Source organism: Colossoma macropomum, unplaced genomic scaffold (genome assembly GCF_904425465.1).
Source record: "Colossoma macropomum unplaced genomic scaffold, Colossoma_macropomum, whole genome shotgun sequence".
NCBI lineage: Eukaryota > Metazoa > Chordata > Actinopteri > Characiformes > Serrasalmidae > Colossoma > Colossoma macropomum.
Genome location: NW_023494871.1, coordinates 40,810 through 66,442, shown reverse-complemented (window position 1 = coordinate 66,442; position 25,633 = coordinate 40,810). Strand labels below are relative to the sequence as shown.

At 38.9% G+C, this 25,633-nt stretch overlaps 1 protein-coding gene across 1 annotated transcript in view; it reads right to left on the bottom strand.

Annotated features, from left to right (window-relative positions):
* The window catches only part of LOC118800349 (NACHT, LRR and PYD domains-containing protein 12-like), a 76,544-nt gene that overhangs the window by 14,302 nt on the left and 36,609 nt on the right, over window positions 1-25,633 (bottom strand). Inside the window, exon 13 of the mRNA XM_036560549.1 lies at window positions 6,376-6,422. Coding sequence (XP_036416442.1) covers window positions 6,376-6,422 — 47 coding nt within the window. The remainder of the gene's footprint in view (window positions 1-6,375; window positions 6,423-25,633) is intronic.

The following is a 25,633-nucleotide window of genomic DNA, read 5'->3' as shown; positions in this document are numbered from 1 at the left end:
CCATGAAGCGATTTGTTCCGTCCACACACACCTCTGGGCGACGTCAGCAGTATGGGATGACAAGCAGTAGTAAAAGTGCTTATTTCAAAAACTTTAATATATTTTATGTTTTAGTAATTAAATGCAGTATGTTTTATTTGTCAGTAGAGCACTGCTTTTAACAAATTAATTATCTAAAAAATATTCGTCTAAGCGTTGGCTCTGTCATCAGGAGATCACGACTTTGATCTCGACTGATGCTACAGCCGTCTGTGGCTGGGAGTCCAAGTAAGCACAGTTGTCCTCGCTCACTCTGGGTAGGCAGGGTTGCCCCCATCTCCCCCCATCACTAAGCGCGATGCTAACCAGCGCAGGCTTCTGTTAGCTGACATAACAGAACTGGCAGTTGGTCTTCTCCTCCGAGCGCGTTCAACTATGACGTTGTGTCAGCGGTTCGTAAAGATACGTTTTGCTTCACAGGTCTTTGAGGAAGCCTGTGCTGGCCAGGTATTTCTTTAGTGTACACATACATGTGCATTACAGGCTCAGTGTCTACTCAATTAGAATGTCCAACTTTGTGCTTCTACTCACATTATAGGTCTACTATTTAATACGGATGCACAGTGACATCAGCATCTTATTGGTATTGGCCGATAATAGGTTTTTTTAAGAATCATCAGCCGATATTTGATGACACGTTTACTGTATGCCAGAAGAGCAGCATTAATGTTTAGGTGATGCTGGCTGCAATACAGCACTCAGCTAGTTTCTCCTTCAGAGATTAAAATTTATATATATGTGTGTGTGTGTGTGTGTGTGTGTGTGTGTGTGTGTGTGTGTATGTAGCCCAAAAGCTATATTATGGCAAATTTTATGGAAGTTATCGCTCTGGATGATCAGCCATTCTCAGTTGTGGAGGATGTTGGGTTTCGACGGCTACTTGAGCATCTTGAGCCACATTACACCAAACAGTCATCAATATTTTTCTGACATAGCCCTATGGGAGCTGCACAACATGGTAGCAACATGTATTCACAAGCTCAGTGGCAATAGTGTGACATCTATTAGCCGTACCACATGATGTGAGTTCTGTGAGTACTCACAGTTTAACCATGCAGTGGATAGACAACAAATTATCAAAATATCTTCAATATCAATTTCATTTTTACATTAAATAAAGCCCTCAGCATCTCTTATCATGCTTGGCATCCGTTTACTACCTCTTCACAGACGGACTGTTTTTGAGCTAAAAAGGCTAGGCTAGTAATGTTAGCTGAGGTAACATTCGTATCTGTCTGTTTACCCAAAAGACGGCTGCCTTTCTCTGTGTAAATTCCAAGCCATGTGTGACGTACTGTGTCTTTCTGTGGTCTCAATACAGTTTTAATTTAGTGTAATGGCAGAATGCTTTGTAGTGCACTGTGACACGCTGTGGAAGTCTCTGATCAGCATGCGGCGTGTTGGCATCAGACATCGGTATTGGCGGATATGTACCTGTAAAATATTGGCCCAGAACTCATATATCGGTGCATACCTACTATTTAAGTGCACAATTTCAGACTGTAGTCCGTCTCACAGGGGTGCTGCTGGGATTTTTAGTGTGTCACTTGTTTTAGAGGGAATCGCCTCCCAAAAATATTAAGCCAAGAGTGGATCACTGGAATCCCAAAGAGTCTTACTGGTGTAATAAGAGGAGTCTTGCCTGCATAAGGAAAAAAACATGGTCTCCTGTTGGCAGTCCTACCAACCACTATTAGCAAGGCACCACTTATAGAAAGAAAAAATATTTCCATTTTGATATCCTATTAGTCTGTCATGGGTTAAATAAACAACAGAAAGGTTAATCAACATTGATAAACACTGATCAGGCATAACATTCGACCACCTCCTTGTTTCTACGCTCATTGTCCATTTTATCAGCTCCACTTACTATATAGGTGCACTTTGTAGTTCTACAGTTACAGACTGTAGTCCATCTGTTTCTCTGCATACTTTGTTAGCCCCCTTTTACCCTGTTCTTCAGTGGTCAGGACCCCCATGGACCCTCACAGAGCAGGTTCATTCTCAGCACTGCAGTAACACTGCTGTATTGGTGGTGTGTTAGTGTGTGTTGCGCTGGTCTGAGTGGATCAGACACAGCAGTGCTGCTGGAGTTTTTAAACACCTCAGTGTCACTGCTGGACTGAGAATAGTCCACCAACCAAAATCATCCAGCCAACAGCGTCCTGTGGGCAGCGTCCTGTGACCACTGATGAAGGACTAGAGGATGACCAACACAAACTGTGCAGCAGCAGATGAGCTATCGTCTCTGACTTTACATCTACAAGGTGGACGGACAAGGTAGGAGTGCCTAATAGAGTGGACAGTTATTGGACACAGTGTTTAAAAACTCCAGCAGCACTGCTGTGTCTGATCCACTCAGACCAGCGCAACACACACTAACACACCACCAATACAGCAGTGTTACTGCAGTGCTGAGAATGAACCTGCTCTGTGAGGGTCCATGGGGGTCCTGACCACTGAAGAACAGGGTAAAAGGGGGCTAACAAAGTCTGCAGAGAAACAGATGATCTACAGTCTGTAACTGTAGAACTACAAAGTGCACCTATATAGTAAGTGAAGCTGATAAAATGGACAATGAGTGTCGAAACAAGGAGGTAGTCAAATGTTATAATAGGTCGGTGTATCTAAATTTAATATATTAAATGTATTTTTTGATATACCTGGACCTATACCCAATAAACTATGGAGAATTATGCAATTTCGACGGGGTGTCCTGTTTTAATCGGTGTAGCTTTTCTAGCCTTTACGGTACTTTAGCGGACTCACAGACCAATCGCATGCATTGTAAATATCACACGTGACGCTACTCAGCCAATCAGATCTGTGCACTACGATGAGCACTGAGGCTCGAGTAAGTGACACACACACACACACAGGGGAGGGATGAGGTGAGAAACAGCAGTCGGAGAAGAAAGTGAGTCAGAGGGAAGTTATTTTACATGTCGTGCTCTAAAAAGAGAAAACTGATAATAAATGTTGAAATATGACTGAATTGTACTTTATTTGATGTGTCATTCAGTTGTTGACTGTATAAGATGTTGATAAACCTACTAGGCTACTTCAGTAAACAGTACATGTACATGTTGCAAGTTAGACATTATGATGTTCTGGACCTTTGCTTGAGGAAAGTTTCTCTGAGTGGACCTTACTGAATTTGAATTAAAGACCCCTGTCCTAGAGGACTTGTTCTGCTCAGATTCTTACTAAATGTAAGAATTGTTTTCAACTGTATTAATTACTTTCCATTAGTGTTTCTAGCCTACATGACTGTTTTAGAGCTACTGTGGTTGGCTATGACTGCATTCAGTCAGAGCAGACTTATAATTGAGATGGTAGTGTGAGTGGTGCTGGTGCGAGTGTATCAGATGCAGCCATGTTGCTGGGGTTTTTACACACATCAGTGTCACTGCTAGGGTGAGAGTGGTCATACACAGCCAAAAGTGGCCCAGATGAAGGGCTATAGGAGGGCCAACATTAGTGTTACAGGGTTTATTAACCTAATAAAGCGTACAAAGTGTGTAAAAACTCTAGCAACAATGCTACTATGATGCACTCATACCTGAACCACATGCACTACTTAGGACAGTGTCACTGTGGTGGTCTTTTTCCATTGAAGGAAGGGGTGGGGGGCGTTGAGTAAATTGTGCAGTCTGTTAAATGGCTAAGGAAGGTCAACGTGAGGTATACATTAACTAAGCAAAGGCACAGTTAAAAGAAAATCAGTCACATTTAATGATAAGAGAAACAACAAATAACACACGGTAATAACTACATCAGTGTCTACTATTAGTAGTTTATAAGTATGTGAGACTGTTACCAGGTATAAGATTTGACTAAATGTTGTTTTTTGTTATTATTTATTTAAAGCTGTAGAAAAGCACATGATGAAATATGAACACGTGCAGGGTACCGGGTAAGAGGGAGTGTGTCCGTGTCTGGAAGAAGAGCCGCAGGTGCTACAGAACAGAACCTGGACCGGTTTAAAATACTACATAAAAAACAGAACAACTGCTCTGAGAAGACAAACCAGCTCAAGTTAACCAAAAAAAGAACTACACTCGTCTTACCCTGTAGTGCCATTACAGGCATTTCTTAATTATTTTTTTCTTCAATATAAAGCTTCGCTTGGCTCAACTGTACTTCTTACAAGTATCCAATGTTAGAACAGTGGTAAATCTGAAAAGGTTTTTTTTGGGGTACGTTACAACACTGTGCATGTAGCCCTCTGCCATGCTTTGTTTTTATATCTTAAAGAGGAATTCCGCTGATTTTTCTGAATGCCTGCATTATTCAGTTGTCGAGATGAAGTCAATCAGTGAGTTTTGCTGTGAAATGGTTCATTTTACAGAAATTTTCTGACTCTGAAGTCTTTACAGTGGTGGTGATAGAAACCAGGGGTCACCATGACTACAACACAAATATAGACATCTTATTTACTATCCAGAACCACCGGTGAACCTACACGAGTCTTCTGAGTTTATATGGAATGTTGATGGTAAAATAGTGGAAAATCTGGATTAATAAGTTTTCTTCAACAAGAACTGTTGTGTCTTAGTGTCCTGCATGGACCACTGTGTGGTAGATTTAAAAAACAATTTTTAGGCCAAAACCTTCTAAAACTATAATAAAATGGATCTCAGACATCAGGCAGCATATTCATAACTATTTCATGTACTAACTCTGTGATGGCACTCATCACTGTGAACGACTCTTACTCAGCAGGTTTTTCTAGAATGCTGCCTTTCATGCCAAACCACTGACTTTAATTACACCTTAAAAGGAATTTCATTATGGAGAATTGGTGGAATTCCTCTTGAAAATTTTAAAATGGGCAATTTTGTCAGCGTATCTTCAAATTAATGTTTATGGCACAAATATAGCCATTTTATTTACAATCCAAAACGACCAGTAAACCTACACGTGTTGAGTTTTGTATGGAATGTTGATGATGATGATCTTAAATTGTAAAACAGTGTTTCAGACATTACGCTTTGTATTTCTAACATTTCGTGTAACAGTTTTTTATCTAGGGGAATTTTGGTGTTAAATGCTTTAGAAATCTGGTTTCTGTCATCACAACTGTGAATAAGTTCAGTGTCTGTGTGTATCTTTAAAACGGCACATTCAACATTTAATGCACTCTGAATGACTCTGTTTACATCTTAAAGTGGAATTCCACAGATGTGTTTTTAGGTTTTCCACATTGTTCAATTGTTAAGCTAAACAAACTTTATGACTCAGATTTCTTTACAGTGGTGGTGATGGGAACCAGGGGTTCATGACTACAACACACAAATAGACATTTATTTACTCTGCTAAACGAGTTTTTATATGGAATGTTGGTGATAAAGTAGTGGAGAATCTGAAATCATTTTCTTTAAGTACCTTTCAGCACAGAGTCTGAAGACATTACACTTTAGACCAAACAGCTGTTAAGCGGTGATTGCTTAGAGACTGTAAGCTTTTAGTTAATGAATACTTTTTTAATCCTAAACTCATGTGATGTTCGTTTTCTACAGTTTGTATGCAAATTTAAAACGTTTATCTCAGATGTTTTAAACTAAAGGAATTTAAAGTATACTGTACACTACGCTAATGACATTTCAATGTGTGAAGTGTTACTTGTAATAAGCTTTTGTGTTTAGAGCTCATAGTTTAAAGAAAATAAATGTTTTTAACTGCACATCAGCTTTTTCTTCCTCTCCTGTCATTCAGTGTGTTACATTAGAAGAGTCTTAGCAGATTTTGCCCACTGTGGATTTTGCAGTGATATTTTCAGGATGGAATTTTAGAGCCTAATATTGATTGGTTGAACACACTAAGCACAAAGTGAAAAGGTTACAGATTTTGCATAGTTTCTGCTACGATTTGATTCACAATAAGAATGATTTCCATTTCCACACCTTTTACATACTTTTTTATTTGGAGAACAGAATCCCTGCAGATTATTATACCATCATGTGAGTGTGGGTTCCCAATTTTAAAAGAATGTCCTATAAGTACACTTATCTCAGAATTTGTGTGTGTGTGTGTAATGTTGTCCCCAAAGTGGTCCTAAAAATGTTCCCAAAGGTGAGGTCATTTTTCAGACATGTATAAAAAAGGATTTAACAAAAATCTGAAGTGATTTTGACAAAAACCTGTAACTCTAATCACAACCTATTTTCTCTCTGAACCTAAAGGAAAGTGCTGTTCCCAAAGTTGGGGTGTTTTACCACACGTTCCCAAAGGTTTCCTACGCGAGTGTGTGAGTATCTCTGTGTGTGTGTGTGTGTGTGTGAGTGTGTGTGTGTGTGTGTATATGTGTGAGTGTGTGTGAGTGTGTGTACTTACATTTCTTCGGTCCTGGTTTGATTCTGTTCTCACCTCCATGTTCCAGTCTAAACACACACACACACACACACACACACACACACATTAATATATTCATTCAAATGTTATCATTATCTCTGTCTCTCTTTCTGTCTCTCTCTCTGCCTGTTTATCACACTCAGTTTCTGTCTCTCTCTCTCTCTCTCTCTCTCTCTCCCTCTCTCTCTCTGCCTGTTTCTCTCTCTCTCTCACTCAGTTTCTGTCTCTCTCTCTGTTTTACATTTGTCCAGTGTAAAATCACATCTGTACTCAGACACACTTAAATACACTGATGTGTGATTAAGGTTGTGTGTCAGTCTGTTCTCTGTGTGTAACAGCTGTAAACACATTTATCTGATAGTTTAACACATCCTGGTGTCTCTCCTAAACACATCAGTATCACATCTTCAGTTTGAATCATTTCCTCTTCTAATGGTGGATCTCAGTTTAAACTGAACTGTAATAATCTTCTCTGAGATCTTTATTTTTGCTGCATGAGGAGAGAAAGTGGTGTCTGTTTCTGTTCTGAGCTGCTCTGATTACAGAGTCATTCTTCTCTGGGCTCCAGGGTTTCCTATGGAGCCTTTTCTACATTATGATCTCTGAGTCTGTACATTTTAAAGTGTTTCTTTCTTCAGGATCTTTATTTTAATCAGATAATCTGATTAAATCTGTGTGTTTCTCTGTTCAGGAATCTGTAACATTCTGATTTACTAACTTAGGAAATTTCATTGATCCAGTTATTGATTTATTGTTTTTGGTGTGAGTTGTGTTGGTGAGAGAGTGAACTGGGCTGTGATTAAAGGTGATTATCTTTGAGGGGTCTGTGGGGGTCTAAGGGGGTCTGTTTATCTTTGAGGGGTCTGTGGGGGTCTAAGGGGGTCTGTTTCTGGGTGTGTGCAGTTGCTGAGAAACACTGTGTGGTGGTCTGACTCTGGCTGTGATCAGTGAGAGTGGGATTGTAAAGCTCTTTGTAGTGGGTCGACCAATGTGTTTTTCAGGGCTGATACCGATTATTAGTAATCAGGGACACCAATAACCGATATTTGGAGCTGATATTCATTTACTATAAATTTGATGTTTGTAGTGTGAAAATGTACAAGAATGAAACTCACAACTTACAGTAAATGAATATTTGAACAGAAAATCATCACAATACACTCTCTAAACACCACACACTCTACACACATTCCACACACTTCACACCCAACACACACTTTACACACCACCCACCCTACATACATCACACACTCCAAACACACCTCACACTCCACACAGTTATTACACACACACCTAGCAACCAACTGGGAAACCACAGCAAATGGCTAGAGACACGTTACCAACCACCAAGTAAACCATAATAACCATTTGTTAGCACCCAGCAACAAAAAGGAAATACATTTTACTAGTTTCATTTCGTTGTTCAAACAAAAAATGTATAACATGCGATAACAAACAGTAGTTGGAGGTGTTAAATGCATCAGATGTAAATATGCTGCATGAGTCGATAGAAACAGCCCATTTAGCCTAAACAGAGTGGTGGAATTTTTGGAAGTCGCGACCTGCAGCTGTTTGTACTTTTAACCAGTGAAAATAGAAATGAAAATGACCAGAATTGTCTAGAACCTATGTACTAAATGTAAAATGATAAGTTATGATTCTATAAATAATTCACTGCTTTCTGGAGGCTTGTCGGTGTAGTTGGTCCACTGAAGCTCCATTATAGGCACAAATATTCTGAACACATTCAAACTACAGAAGCAGTGTGGATTTGAGTCCCATATGTGTCTTTTTGCTAAATTATCGGTCCCTATATTTCACTGCCATATAAAAGTATGAATTTAAATACACAAATAAACATTTAAGCTGAATTTGAATTGGTGGGCTGAGTGTGTTCACTGATCTTTTAAAATTCTTTCTTGCTTTTTCTACCAATGCATTCATAGTCCTGCTAAAGTTACCAAATGCACTGATTCTCTATGTAATTATATTCCATAATGTGCTGTAAAGAGGTCCCACCAAATGTAAAGTGGAACTATGATTTGTGTGATCTGGCTTTTTCTGTTGAAAAATCTTTTGGTTTGATTGATGTTGATGTATAACGCTCAATTTTGACAGTATTCTTCTAGTAGGGTTCAGTGTTTTTGTTGTGCTGTAGGAGCTGCAAAACCAGATCATCTGAGGGAATTTTATTTAGTTAACAATTTATTGAAGCCTATATTACAAATCATATTCATGTCAAGTAAAGTCTGACTTAACGTCATGTGTAGTTTTAATTACTGTTACTTTATCATTCACCAAAAAAACAAACAAAAATAAACAAGTAATTTGCTCAATATTAGAATGAAACATTAAAATGAAATCATTAAGTGGCCATTAAATGAAACCTATTATGCTCATTTTCAGTGTTCATAGTTTTGTTTTTGGGCTCTACTAGAACAGATTTACAGCTTCAATGTTCCAAAAACACATTATTTTTCTCACCCTGTTCATCTCTATTCACCCTCCGTCTGAAACACTCTGTTAGAGCTCCTGTGTCTTTAAGCCCTGCCTCCTGATGAGCCCAGTGAGCTCTGATTGGTCAGCTCGCCCACTCTGTTCTGACTGATCAACTGCCAAAGCAGTTCCGCCCCTACATGTTCCACCCCTGTCTAGAACACTTAGAGCAGAGAGAGGCCACAGCAGCAGACAGGATGAAGCACTTCAGCTGCATTCATACAGAATCCTTCACTCAGGGCTGTGAGGAGGTGTTGGAGCGTAAACATGAAACAATCACAACATAAAGCTTATTTATCTGATTCACTGCCTTGTTCTCACTAACGCTGTTCTCTCTCTTCATTCAGTCTCTAGCTCGCTCAGCCACCACTGCTCTCGCTCTCTCTTTCTCAGACAATTCTGAACGGTGTGTTTAAACAGTGTCCAACAAATTCTGTTAATTCTGCCTTTAGGGAGCTGAATAACGCCTCACTGTCTGTCTCTGTGACTGGCTGCACTGTTCAGAGTGGATTCAGGGCAGGCAGTGAAATTTGAGCACAATGATAATAAGAATGGCTCTGAAGTCCGACTGGGCTCCCTTCATTCTTACCAAAGAGCCGCTGAAAAGAACCAGATCATTGGTGACCGTAACATCACTAGCAGACAGACTCTTCTCTCCTGAGCAGCTGTAACTCCGCTGTGGCTGTTTCTCCAAGAGCGTCAGTTCTGCTATATCAGTTTGATCCAGAGTCGATCCTGGAAGTCCGGTCAGCGTCTCCACACGGTTACACTGAAAACACTCCTCTGTGAGGGCGAGCAAAGCAGTGAGGACTGTTTTACGAGATGACGTCACCTTGTAACAGAGAAATGGGCTGGAATTCCAACAAGGCGTTTCAGGCAGCTGAGAAAAGTGGTTTCTGTGGGACAGAGTTTCTCCCTCTGATGTGAACTTTGAGCTTTATAACTTTGTAGATTGTTTTCATGAACAAGAAGCTACAAACACACTAAAGAAAAGAGAAAATCCAGAAAATCAAAATAAAAAAAAATAAAAGCTCTTTAACTGAAGTATCAGGTTCACATTTAGTGACTTTTAGTTTAAACTTTTCTGAAAGGGACACCATGAGAATTGATCTTAAGTCAAAGTTTATTTATGTGGCGCTTTTTACTACAAGTGTTGTCACAAAGCAGCTTTACAGAAAAAATATCTGTGTCCAAGCCCCCATGAGCGTCGCCAACGGCGGCAGTGGCAAGGAAAAACTCCCTAATAGCACGAGGAAGAAACCTTGAGAGGAACCAAGACTCAAAAGGGGAACCCATCCTCCTCTGGTCGACCGATAGCAAACAGCATCAGTATAAAATATTAGAATATAAAACAGGGAAAAACAGGCGAAGCAAAGGTTAATTAAGTGACATCGGTTAAGCATTAATATGCATTTGTTAAGTATTATTATCAACTTTTTTTATTATTTTCAATAAGAATTGTGTAGCACATTAATTAGTGTTTAACTGTGATTGAATAATGTTACTACGAGCTCAATTGCATTATCAAAGCATTAATAATATAGATATGATTTCATCTTTACAAAAAGAGTAACAGCAATAATTAAGGGCTATACGTGCTAAAGTAAAGCTTATTAAGTACTATTAACTTATTTTTAAGGGTTAATTAAGGAATTCATGTTTTAAATTAAAACATATACATTCTTAAATATAAACACATTATAAACACTCATCCTCACAATATAAACACTGACCATCACAATATAAACGCTGATCCTCACAATATAAACACTGACCATCACAATATAAACGCTGATCCTCACAATATAAACACTGACCATCACAATATAAACGCTGATCCTCACAATATAAACACTCATCCTCACAATATAAACGCTGATCCTCACAATATAAATGCTGATCCTCACAATGTAAACACTGACCATCACAATATAAACACTGACCATCACAATATAAACACTGACCATCACAATATAAACACTCATCCTCACAATATAAACACTTATTCTCACAATATAAACACTCATCCTCACAATATAAACACTTATCCTCACAATATAAACACTGACCATCACAATATAAACACTCATCCTCACAATATAAACACTCATCCTCACAATATAAACACTGATCCTCACAATATAAACGCTGATCCTCACAATATAAACACTCATCCTCACAATATAAACACTCATCCTCACAATATAAACACTGACCATCACAATATAAACACTGATCCTCACAATATAAACGCTGATCCTCACAATATAAACGCTGATCCTCACAATATAAACACTCATCCTCACAATATAAACACTGACCATCACAATATAAACACTTATCCTCACAATATAAACACTCATCCTCACAATATAAACACTGATCCTCACAATATAAACGCTGATCCTCACAATATAAACACTCATCCTCACAATATAAACACTGATCTCCCAATATAAACACTGACCATCACATATAAACACTTATCCTCACAATATAAACACTCATCCTCACAATATAAACACTGATCCTCACAATATAAACGCTGATCCTCACAATATAAACACTCATCCTCACATATAAACACTCACTCACATATAAACCGACCATCACAATATAAACATGATCCTCACATATAAAGCTGATCCTCACAATATAAACACTCATCCTCACAATATAAACACTGACCATCACAATATAAACCTTATCCTCACAATATAAACACTCATCCTCACAATATAAACACTGATCCTCACAATATAAACGCTGATCCTCACAATATAAACGCTGATCCTCACAATATAAACACTCATCCTCACAATATAAACACTGACCATCACAATATAAACGCTGACCATCACAATATAAACACTGACCATCACAATATAAACGCTGATCCTCACAATATAAACACTCATCCTCACAATATAAACGCTGATCCTCACAATATAAATGCTGATCCTCACAATGTAAACACTGACCATCACAATATAAACACTGACCATCACAATATAAACACTCATCCTCACAATATAAACACTCATCCTCACAATATAAACACTTATCCTCACAATATAAACACTGACCATCACAATATAAACACTGACCATCACAATATAAACACTCATCCTCACAATATAAACACTCATCCTCACAATATAAACACTCATCCTCACAATATAAACACTGATTCTCACAATATAAACACTCATCCTCACAATATAAACACTGACCATCACAATATAAACACTTATCCTCACAATATAAACACTCATCCTCACAATATAAACACTGATCCTCACAATATAAACGCTGATCCTCACAATATAAACACTCATCCTCACAATATAAACACTGATTCTCCCAATATAAACACTGACCATCACAATATAAACACTTATCCTCACAATATAAACACTCATCCTCACAATATAAACACTCATCCTCACAATATAAACACTGATCCTCACAATATAAACGCTGATCCTCACAATATAAACACTCATCCTCACAATATAAACACTGATTCTCCCAATATAAACGCTGACCATCACAATATAAACACTGATCCTCACAATATAAACGCTGATCCTCACAATATAAACGCTGATCCTCACAATATAAACACTCATCCTCACAATATAAACACTGATTCTCACAATATAAACACTCATCCTCACAATATAAACACTCATCGTCACAATAAAAACACTGACCGTCACAATATAAACACTCATCCTCACAATATAAACACTGATCCTCACAATATAAACGCTGATCCTCACAATATAAACACTCATCCTCACAATATAAACACTGATCCTCACAATATAAACACTCATCCTCACAATATAAACGCTGATCCTCACAATATAAACGCTGATCCTCACAATATAAACACTCATCCTCACAATATAAACACTCATCCTCACAATATAAACACTGACCATCACAATATAAACACTCATCCTCACAATATAAACACTCATCCTCACAATATAAACACTCATCCTCACAATATAAACGCTGATCCTCACAATATAAACACTCATCCTCACAATATAAACACTGACCATCACAATATAAACACTGACCATCACAATATAAACACTCATCCTCACAATATAAACGCTGATCCTCACAATATAAACACTGACCATCACAATATAAACGCTGATCCTCACAATATAAACACTCATCCTCACAATATAAACACTGATCATCACAATATAAACACTGACCATCACAATATAAACACTCATCCTCACAATATAAACGCTCATCCTCACAATATAAACGCTGATCCTCACAATATAAACACTGACCATCATAATATAAACACTGACCATCACAATATAAACACTCATCCTCACAATATAAACACTGACCATCACAATATAAACACTCATCCTCACAATATGTCACACTGATAATGGAACACCTCTACACACATCTTTCCAGAACTGCTGCAGTGAAGTGACTCTGATAAGTGGGTCTGTCTGTGTTCTTAACACAACACTGTCCATCACAGAGACGCAGCTCTTCAGGTCAGTTATTGGTGAGCAGGTAAGGAGCCCGGCTAGTCAGGACAGCTAAGTTAATGTTAAAGTACAGCTGAGCTGTCGAGGTCAACATGCTGTACATAGAGCTGCTGGACTGAAGAACAGACTGAAAAGGGCTTGTCCTGAGGAGGAGCAGAGAGACGAGTCAGAAAAACAGAGTCAGAAACTCTACAGAGATACAAACGAGGGAAAGATTAACAGTCTGACTGCTCTGAGATCAGATCATTTATTCTGAATATTTCAGCTTCAACCAGCAATTTAGTATCTACAGACAGTCAGGAAGCAATTGTGACCACAATTATTAATTTGCGAGTAATAAAATTAGTAAACTCAGCAGTGGTGAGAGGCAGGAATTCCACAGATTTTTTCAAAATTTCTGTACAATTCAGTGTTGAGATATAGACAGTGGTTCAGATTGTTTTAATGTGAAATGGTTCTTTTGCAGAGAACTTACAGACTGGTGTCTATACAGTGATGCTGACAGAAACCAGGACTCCTGATATCTACAATGTAAATGTAGTCATTATATTTACTCTCCAAAACCACCAGTGAACCTACACGAGTCTTCAGAGTTTATATGTAACGTTGATGATGGGAAAATAGTGGTAAATCTGAAAATTCTTTGGGGAACAGGGACACAACCGAACTGACAGATACATACACAAACAGATCATTTTACTACAAAGAAAACATCTTTTATTAATAACAAGCATCTCTATCCCCACAGAAACAGAATCACGACAGCAGAACAAACAGAAACAAAGATCCTCTGCAGCTCCGTCAGAGTCTGGGTCTGTACACCGTCAGTGGGAGGACATGAGGGGCTCTTTAGGAAGATACACTTTCTACCTCTTCAGAATAGCACAGTAGACTATATGATGACAGATTTAGACCCTTTCTCTCTCAGTGCCCTCACTGTTAGACCACTGACCCCTCTGTCTGACCACAGCCAAATCACTGTGTCCATTAAAAGGACAGAGACTAACAGCACTGAACACACTCAGCCCAGTGAGCTGTACAGCATCAGGAGACCATAGAGATGGACCTAAACAGCACAGAAGAGCTCCAGAAAACAGTCAGAGAACTGGAACCAGCTTACAAACAGAGACCATGAAGAACTGGAACCAGCCTAAAAACAGAGACCATGGAGAACTGGAACCAGCCTAAGAATAGAGACCATGAAGAACTGGAACCAGCCTAAGAATAGAGACCATGAAGAACTGGAACCAGCCTAAAAACAGAGACCATGAAGAACTGGAACCAGCTTAAAAACAGAGACCATGGAGAACTGGAACCAGCTTAAAAACAGAGACCATGGAGAACTGGAACCAGCTTAAAAACAGAGACCATGAAGAACTGGAACCAGCTTAAAAACAGAGACCATGAAGAACTGGAACCAGCTTAAAAACAGAGACCATGGGGAACTGGAACCAGCTTAAAAACAGAGACCATGAAGAACTGGAACCAGCTTAAAAACAGAGACCATGGAGAACTGGAACCAGCTTAAAAGCAGAGACCAAGGAGAATTGGAATCATCTTAAAAACAGAGACCATGGAGAACTGGAACCAGCTTAAAAACAGAGACCATGGAGAACTGGAACCAGCTTAAAAACAAAGACCATGGAGAACTGGAACCAGCTTAAAAACAGAGACCATGGAGAACTGGAACCAGCTTAAAAACAGACACATGGAGAACTGGAACCAGCTTAAAAACAGAGACCATGGAGAACTGGAACCAGCTTAAAAACAGAGACCATGGAGAACTGGAACCAGCTTAAAAACAGAGACCATGGAGAACTGGAACCAGCTTAAAAACAGAGACCATGGAGAACTGGAACCAGCTTAAAAACAGAGACCATGGAGAACTGGCAATACAAAACAGTGATATTTGGGCAAATCATTTGGACAAACACTCTTCAGGAAAGTGCAGTCAAACAAAAATCATTAGCAAAATCATATAAAAAAACAGACTAAAGAACTAGAATTGGCTGTAAAGGACAATCAGAACCCTTTAGATTTCTCAATCAAGCAGGAACTTCAGGGGAACATCAATAAACTAAGACCAAAGAAAGTGTAGAGAACACAAAATATGCATAGGCCTTTTTATTGGAAGCTAAGTATCTATTTTATGGTGCGTCCACACGCGTTTTAATCTATCAGTGACCTTCATGGGTGTGGCTAAGAGCGCACGAGCTATAGGCAGAATGTGAATCCTTCTCTGTTTGAGTGTTTTAAGCTCATAATAATCTCAGTTGAAATCCTTAATTTTATTTTAAAACCTTGCTATGGAGCTACTGCGGACCGAGAACAGCTGCATGTGTGAGTTCAGCCTCGTGTTCAGTCAGTGTAAGTTGAAGGTAAAGTATCTCATCATGCAGTAAAAAGCACAGAAAGTAAATTTCCCTTGTTTCTTTTAGAAGAAGAGACTGTAGCAGACTCAAAAATCCAGCTTAAGAGCAGCAAGACTGTAATAAGCAGCGCTGGGAGATCTGCCATTAGCCTGAACACACTAGCCTGGGTTGGAAAACATCACTGTTTCACTGTGAGTTCTGTGTTTTTATAAACGAGCTCGTCGCTTTAAGGAGGGTTTTAGAGCATTTTCTGAAGTTCTAACAGACTGTTCATATTTCCACGGACACTGGAGAGAGTTGGTGTTTCATTGTGGGGTACTGGGAGGATTTAATGGTTCAACAGCATTCTGCGAGTGGCTACTTGGGACTGAAGGGGCAGCAGGTTGCGCCATTTTCTGTGAGTGTATGAGTAACTTACACTGTTCCACTGAGCTGAAAGGTTAATATTCTTACTTGCTGGTAACGTATTACTGTTATTAAGAGTAGCTGTTGATTCTTTTGTCCTGATTCAAATTGCTGTACAAGTTAAAGGGATGAAACAGCTGTTTTTGCATTGAAAGCTCTTTATAGTGAACTCTGACACCTTTGTCACTTGAATTAACTGTTTTCCTGAAAAAAGAGGCAGAGATTACTACTGTATGACAGCCTATATCCACAGGTTTTACATGGTCATTGCTGCTTGTTATTTTATATTTTGGTATTAATTTGCACAAATATTTTCTTGTTCAAAGTGAAAACTGAGCTAAAGCTAGATTAAAAACCATTATAATTCACCCTTTAATAAATATTTATATTTGTTTTTATTTACCCTTTAACTGCTGTATATGTGTAATGTTATACTTTTCTAGGAATTGAGGCGTCACGCCTGTCTTGCTAGATCTGGGGAGGGCGGGTCCATCACCAGGTCTGACTAACACATGCCACATATACATACACAGGTGAGTACTGAGACTAAAAGCATCGGGTGTGGGGGACACTTGTCACTTATTAGATTTTTCTAGGTAAAGTATTACACTTAACCCTTACTAAGCGGAGACACAACACCCCCCCCACTTACAAAAGCAGGTGTGTCTGATGGCACTAAAAGAAATTTCAGTTGGCTATTGTAAAATTATTTAATCTGGAGTTTAGGTTACTTCCCTGAAATCTGGAATCATGGCCTAATATCACTAATATCATCTTTAAAAATGGAGATAAATTCGACCCTAATAATTACCGAGGCTCCCGTATGAACAGTAATCTGGGGAAGTTCATATGTAATATCTTAAATTCTAGATTTTTCATTTTTTCTTACTGAGCACAAAGTCTACAGTAGGATTCTGACCAAATTACCACTGATCATATTTACACCCTGCACACCCTACTGATAAATATGCTGTCTAAAATAAAACTCAAATATTTGCTTTCTTTGACTTTACAAAGGCTTTTGATTCCATTTGGCATTAAGTTTTATTTTACAAGCTTATTGAAATTGTAGGGAGTAAAACATACAATCTAATCAATGTACACAGGAAATAGGTGCAGAATAAAAATGTGCAATAAACAAACGAATTCCATCTCTCAGGAGTGTGGAGTGAGACAGGGCTGTTGTTTAAGCCCAACACTATTTAATAATTATATTATTCAACTGGTGAAAATATTAGAACAATCTACAGCCCCTGGTCTCACTCAGCAGAACCTGGACCTGCTGGAGCAGCACTGACAGACCTGGGCCCTGACAGTAAACCTGAAAAAGATAAACGTAAAGGTATTTCAAAAAGTCCCTGATGTGTTCTTTATTTTCTTCCTATTTAATATATAAATGTTCTGCACTGTTCTTAAACTCCTTACTAAGGCTTTGGCAATACAAGTGTTAATATTTGTCATGCCAATAAAGCAACATTGAACTAAACTGAGAGAGAGAGGGCAGTCATGTTTCACTGCAGCTCTTAAAACTTTTACAAATAGAATAGTTTTACAATTAGATAAACCAAAGTAAACCAATAAAAAAGTACTCAACAATTAGGGTCGAAATCAGACACAGTCCTCTGAGCACAGCACAACACAGGACAATACAGAATAAACTAAAGGGGACAGTGAACCAGCTGAGAGAGAGCCTTTTTCTTCAGGAGGCAGAGCTGGTAGAACTCAAACAGCTGCTACTCTCCAACCTGCCATCCAACTCCAGGCAACTCAGAGCTGTACAGACTCAGTGAACACAACCCGGCCATGCAGACCAGCCGCTATAAGAAAACACAGCACGGACTCAGCGAACGCAGACTGGCCGTACAGACTGGCTGCTGTAAGAAATCCTGGCTGCCTAAAGAGCAAAGAATCTGCCAGCAGTGCAACAGCAAAACAAAAGACAGGAAAAAGAAGAGAGGGAGGAAAAAAGGGATCAAAAGAAAGGAAGGAAAAACAGGGATCAAAGCAGTAAACAGAGGAGGAGCGCAGTCAGCCGCAGCTGAATACCGTCCTAAAGATCTGAATTAATCCTGTGATGTTATAACAAAGTTATGAGAGACACTCATTTTGCTCCTCTCTTGTGAATAGTACAGTAGATTATTTAATAACAGATTTAGACCCTTTCTCACTCAGTGTTTCACTATTAAACCACTGACCCCTCTGTCTGATTAAAGCCAAACAGTCAAATTATGCCAAACTATGTCACATTATATCGCAATATGTTTTCCTATGTTTCATATGTTTCATATCAGTATTTTTAGAACACTGACCGAACTGTATTTCATTACAAAGACAGCATAATTTGCTCTGAGTAACTGGGTTTAATGCAGTACAGTGTGACATACTGAATAAAAATCACTGTATTGATAGTTTTTGATAGTATTGTTTTAAATGAGGCCCACTTGTTCTCACTGGTTCTTTCTTGTCTGTTCCAACTTATCAAACCTCAGAAAACTGAGGCTGACTAATGAAAAACATTAGTAGTAGTGATATTAGACAGTGAACAGACATGAGAGGCCTGCAGCTGATTGATAGACATTTCCTGTGCTGTTATTTTAGCCATTGTATTCTGTCTCTGTGTGGGAAAAAAAATAAAACTAAACATAAATAAGGTGATTGATATTCCTCTGTAAACTCCACATTTCAAACATGATTTAGAGAGTTTTATTCCCCTGTACAGTAAAAGAGACTGTAAAATCAAGAGCACTATAATTCACACACACTGGAACTGATGGAGATTTTGAATAAATATTCCCTTAATCAGTGATCAAATAGATTAGATGTTGTAATCAATAACCAAATAGGAAGTATTGGCTAACAGAGAATATTAAAGGTACAATATGAATGTTAGAGCAGGCTGGTAAAAACGTGTTGAAGCCAGTTTTGAGCAGTGAGCTCATCATGCGATGGCCAAATTGATGGACGAAGAGATGCACCTATTAGAGAATGAGCTAATATCAAAATTGGAGAAGTAAGGCAGGGGGAAATCAAACTACCCCAGATAAATGGTATAAACTGTTGTTTGGAACACTGTATTTGCGCAGTTGGGGTCTCTCGAGACCCTGTGCCACCTGATGCTGAAATAAAGAAGAGGCCTTTTTCTCCCTTCCACAAGAACTCAGCGGCTGAAGTCTTTTATTCTACTTTCTTTTATTTTTGTTTGAATATTCTTTCTGTTTTTGTTTATTTTATTTTTGTTTATTTTTTGTAAGTGATTAAGACCATAATTAGAACAAAACCACAGCACAGAATAGTTTAGATTTTAAAAACCATCATATGTCGGGGCTTTGGGCAAGGAAGCAAACTGCTCTTGGTCCTGACATAAATTGGCGGCTGCGTACGGGGATCGAGTGAAGAACCTGACAGATCGTTATCAGCACCTGACTGCTAGGACTGCCACCGTGGGCCACCACGTGACTCTGTGACAAAGTCTGTCCACAGCGCTCGAGAGAAAAAGGAAAGCAGACACTTGTTATAAAAACTCTGTTATATATGTGTGAACAGGCTTTGCTTACTGGGTTATGTGGTCGCTTATATTAAACAAAAATACTTTAAAGACAGAGTTATAACTGTGTTGAAGAGATAATAGAGTGATAAGGGTAGTGAGCCGTATGAGAAGGGAGGAAAATGTAAAAGAAAAAAGAAAAAAATATAAAAAGGAGTAACAGTTAGAAAAGACCGAGTGGACAAATTAAGTAGTTTTATGTTGTGAAGATGATGTAGTGATTGGAGTGAGACGCCGGTTGACAAAAAACAATGTATGAAGAAAAAGCGCGCCAGAGAAATAAAGAGATTGAGAAAAAGGAATAAAGAGATAAAGAGAGAGAAAAAAGCGCTAAGAGATAAATGTTAAAGGTTTGTGTGTTTTGTCTGAAAGTGTGGCCGTACAAAAAGTTGTAAAAAGAAAAAAAATAGAAAAACTTCTGAAGATATGATGCAGTGGTGTGTGAAAACTAGGAGACAGGCTCCTTCTCTACATTAGTGTAGATGTGTATAACAACACTGAGAAGATCTGTTAGAGAGGACCAGATAAGTTTAATACCAGCCGCACTTGTGCGTGAGTACGTGCCAGTGCTGTCATTCAAAGCTATAAAAAATTGCTGTTGGGGAAGAAAAGGAAACTGTGAAACTACTAAATGATTGAAATACAGAACTTAAAAATACAGATGAAACTTAAAAGTAGGTCAAATATAAGCAACTGACAGTAACAGCTCTATCAGTGATGAGTGTAAATATAAACAGTGATAAGGAATTTAATAAACGAAAATGGAAGTTAATTGAGATATGGACCTGATTTAATTTACATAAATAAAGCGTGGCTGACAAAGTATATAAAAAAACTCTCGGTTCCTCCATAGAGAGTAGAGTGATTGTATTAAAATATTGTCCACAGTGATTTTATGGATAATCAACTTGTAATGGAGACACAAGGTGTTCAAACTCAATTTTGGCTTGAAAAACTTACAAAGATGCAGAAAGCAGAGAGAGCTGGTAATCATCAGTGTTGATTAGTGAAAAATGATGGCAGCTGACCCAAATGGCTTAACTGGGATGAAGTGCAAACTGTGTTCCTCACCACAGGTTGAAAGGGAGAATTAAACTGATTTGGAATAAAAACATCCAGCTCCACTGTTAAATACAGTATTAAATAGTCAAACCCCTTTAGTGGCTCAAATTAAATCTGAGCGGTGCAGAGAGCTTGAGAAACACCTTACTGTCGAAAAAAGAGAGGTCCAAAGAAAGAAAATTGTGGGAGAGAGAAAGGCAGCTACTTTAGGATGGTACGCTCCTCTACACTAGATTAAATTACGAGAACTGACCCCTGCATAAGTTTATGGCCTAACCAACCATGCAACATGTATTTAGAGGTTCAAGAGATGAGCTGTTTAAAGGAGATTACTTTAAAGATTTCCCTTTGGGGAAAAAAGACTGATGTGTGTGAAGCGTGGTTGGTGAAGAATTCGACTCTAAAATAGTGATTGACAAGTAAAAGTAAAAGAAAAAAATGAAAAAGGAGGATTTTTTGGAAAATAAGGGAAATTATCAATGTATGAGTATTAACCTGTGAAAAGTTGCAGCAGAGAGAGAGAGAGAGAGAGAGAGAGAGAGAGAGAAGCAAGGAAGGGGGGGGCTCTTAGCAGCGGACCGTGAGATAACACACACACAAGCACTTCAAGGACAGCAATTAATCTAGCACAGTTGGAGCACCGCACACACACACACACACACACACACACACACACACACACACACACACACACAGACAGCTCCCAGTCTACACAGAGAGGCTACAATACAGATTATTGTACTAATCAAAGGAAAGTAGATATATTATGGGAAACACACCAACCAAGTTATAACAAAAGAAAGAAGTAACACCTTTCAGTTTGTTAGCTAAAGGAGATTTAGCAGCATCATTCACATACGAGAAAGCAACATTCATAACAATGTGATACACATGTTATTAACATCTTATTCTTTTGTGTTGACTAATGTTAGACAAACAGGATGTGACGTAATTCTTTCATCCCTGATTTGACAATACAGAGATGCTCAAGAGTGAATCCAGCTGACAGGTCAGCTACGCCTGAAGAAGGTGCACCACATCACTGTGAATAGTTAACCACAACCTTCTTAAAACCTGGAGAAGATTTATATAGTGAACCACTATCGAATAGTGAGTTGATTTTGTTTGTAGGTGGATCATGTTTAGATTTGCATATGGCATAAAATTAGTTCTGACAATGGCAAACACTTTGTTAATAAAGTTATTGCAGCAATCACACAGACATTACGCATCAAGCACAGACTTGGATGTGTTTATCATCCACAATCACAGGGTATGACTGAACGCCAAAATGGTGTTCTTAAGGCCAAAATTGCTAAGCTATGTGAGGCAAGTGGACAGAAAATTAATTGGCTAAATGCCTTACCATTAGCACTAATGAGTATGCGCATGTCAACTAATCATAATACGCATCTGACTCCGCATGAGATGCTTACTGGACGGCCAATGCCAGTAACTTACTTGAGGGCACCTACTGGAGGTCCCCGGCTCGAGCAATTGCAATATGAATTGCACGATTATGTAACATGTTTGACTAAAATTCATCGGGAGATTTTTCGTGACGTTAAAGGTGCTACTGAAGGGTGAAGATCAGAGATTAGAGAGGAGGAACTGAAAAAAGTGCTTCCAGGCAATTATGACTATGTCTTGGCAACAACCACGACGTGAAGGTCCTTTCAAGGTGGTCCTTGCTACTCCAACTGCAGTTAAAGTGGAGTAGCAAGCTGCTACTCATTGTTCAGCTGCTCCAATAGCACTCAGACCCCCAGAACCAGTCCAGCCAGAGGGACAGGACAGTCAAGACGACTCTGCAAGGGAAGGACCAAGTGGACTCTCAAGACCAAGGACCAGAGCAGCAGCCCGGAAGGAATTGAGGCCACCTGTTAGAGAGGACGGTGACGGCTCAGACTCTGAATCAGCAGACTTCGCCCCACCAGACACAGACTGAGGTAGGATTCAGGCAAAGGAGGGTGTGCAGGAGCCCAGTTCATTCAATTCAAGGGAATTACACGTTTCACTTGACATGGCACTGACGGTAAAGATGTGGGACGCTTTCCCCACTGTGCACTCACTTACAATACGACTGACATCCCAACGATGAATTTTTCCACTATGTTAGTTGCTGGAGCTGATGTTTGGTGGTACTGTAAAACAACCACCCTAAGGCCTACCCTGCCCAAGAATTGGAAGGGCACATGCGCCCTTGCAGTACTCACTATGCCTGTAGCTATAATCACCTTACATGACAATACAGCTCACCATAGACGCAAGAGATCAGCTTCTGTTCCTGGCAGTTTTGACAACACCATTTACATTGATGCTATTGGGGTCCCTAGAGGGGTCCCTGACGAATTTAAAGCGAGAAATCAAACTGCAGCAGGCTTTGAGTCAGTTTTATTTTGGTGGTCTACTATTAACAAGAATGCAGACTGGATCAATTACATCTATTACAACCAACAGCGATTCATCAATTACACCAGAGATGCTGTTAAAGGACTAGCTGAACAACTGGATGCCACTAGCTTGATGGCGTGGCAAAATAGAATAGCTTTAGATATGCTTTTGGCCAAGGAAGGAGGGGTTTGCGTCATGTTTGGCGCAACCTGTAAGGAATAAATGTACAACAACACGGCACCAGACGGATCCGTCACGAAGGCCTTACATGGCCTAACTGCTCTAGCCAATGAACTTGCAGAGAATTCAGGCATTGATGATCCATTTCCCAAGATGTTAGAATCATGGTTTGGGAAATGGTCAGGCTTGGCCAAGTCACTACTAGTGGCCATAGCTACAGCTGCAGGACGTTTGGTGACTTGTGGATGTTGCATCGTTCCATGTGCGCGAGGACTTCTGGAGAGGCTCATCGACACGGCCCTAACAAAGAAGGACGCAATAAGCGCGTACCTGATGATGACTTTTACCGAACAAGGTGATGCCGATCTGCCCCTGGACACCAACTGCATCTGACTGATCACGCCCATAACTACTGACAGTTGATTGGGCGGGGATGATTTGTACTGGTGACCTCTCGCCCCGCCCACAACAGTCCCCTCTACGTGGAGTAAATTCATTGGGGCAGAAGATCAAGATTTCACACTGTCTACAACTGTTTGTGCTGTTTGTACATATATGTTTTAATCTTTGTACTCATTACACTTACTCACTACTTATTCAATTGTTTACTCTGCATCATTTACTTTATTAATCATATTTTATATCATTTGATGTTTATTACAGTTTAATCTCATTTACTCTTTGTTTGCTCTCCCCTATAGTGCCACGTCCTTGTGTCTGATGATCCTAAAAAATATTGGCAATTGATTTCTTTTGACTTGCTTATTTTGGCTAAGACTGGTTACCTGGTCTGAAGGAGTTGGGGCCTGGACACTGGTTATTGCTGAGATAGGACCGGAAGGGTCTCTTTATTTGGGCTATATGGCTTTTTTGGAACACCTGGTCTCAGGTGAGTTTTAAGTAGCTCGCTAATTGGGGTCATAAGGCTTCATATGATGGGAAGGACTGATTAAGCTGTGCCCATTATGTCTTGCCCATTTCTTAAAAGTTCGTCAGACTCGTAATCTGGTCTTAAAAATTTACTTTAACTATGAACATTTTTGTTTATTATTATTCTATGAGGTCTTGGAACACAGGTTGTGGTTACTTTAGTCGGACAGTAATTATGTCCTAATTTGTAGAGGGAATGTGTACTAAATCATATTATTTCATATAATTTGAAATATATAAGTGGGTAAGATAATTTTGAAAAATAATTCGTGGGGTTTGATGTGCACTATGTATAACCTTTTGACACATACTAATACTAATAAATAACCTATGATTTTCATATACCAGTAAACATATAACATCTATTGTGTGTTATGCATGCAAAATAATCAAACATTTGCAGAGGTCATGGTGAGGGCACCATGAAAGGAGGGAATGTAGTATTTTAATGAATATATTACTATTATAATCAATAAGAAATCCATAAACATATGCTTAAAGTTGATTAACAAAAGTGTATTAGTTCTCTCACTAAGGATAGGCCTTGCTGTGTGTAAGTTAGGGGATTTTTGTTATTGGAGAGTCCCTGAAGTTCAGAAGCATCTAGAAGCCAGTGTACTTTGTTGTAAGGGCAAGTTGACCCCCAAAGAGTGAGGTAAGCTGATAGGGAACCAGTCACAATCAGTTTTGGAACCAGTTTAATAAGGCAAGAGCTAATTAATAGCCTTGAAAGGATGGGGGCGGCTTGGTACAGCCAAACATGGAAAGTTTTTAAAAAAATCAAGGACAGGTGCGGTCGGAAATAAGGGTTTCCAAATAAAGTGTAGAATCAGGAAATAATAGGAATCAAAGTAAAGTGGGAAAAGGTGAGAGGGAGGGGTGATTACTTCATCGCCCCCAAACAGGGTATAAAAAATGATGTTTCAGTGATGTACTTTGCATTTGGTTGTCCGGGAGCCATCTTGCCACCTGAAGCTCAATAAAAGAAGAGGGCCTTTTCCTTCCTTCCAAAAGAACTCAACGGCTGAAGTCTTTTATTCAACTTTCTTTTATTTTTGACTGAACTTTATTTTATTTTGCGTTTATGACGAGAATAAGCACTCAGATTTATGAAAGAACTGAAACTTAGTTATAGAACAGATTAGTGTTTAATTATCCATATGTTGGGGCTCTGTAAGCGGGAATCGCACTTAGTCCCAACAACGGGAAGACTAAAGCAAATTCTTAGGGAACAGTGCTTGGCAAAATATATTTGTTTTTAGTTCATCTAATTTTATTTCCTTAAAAAATTCAATTATTCATTTAAAATTCATTGT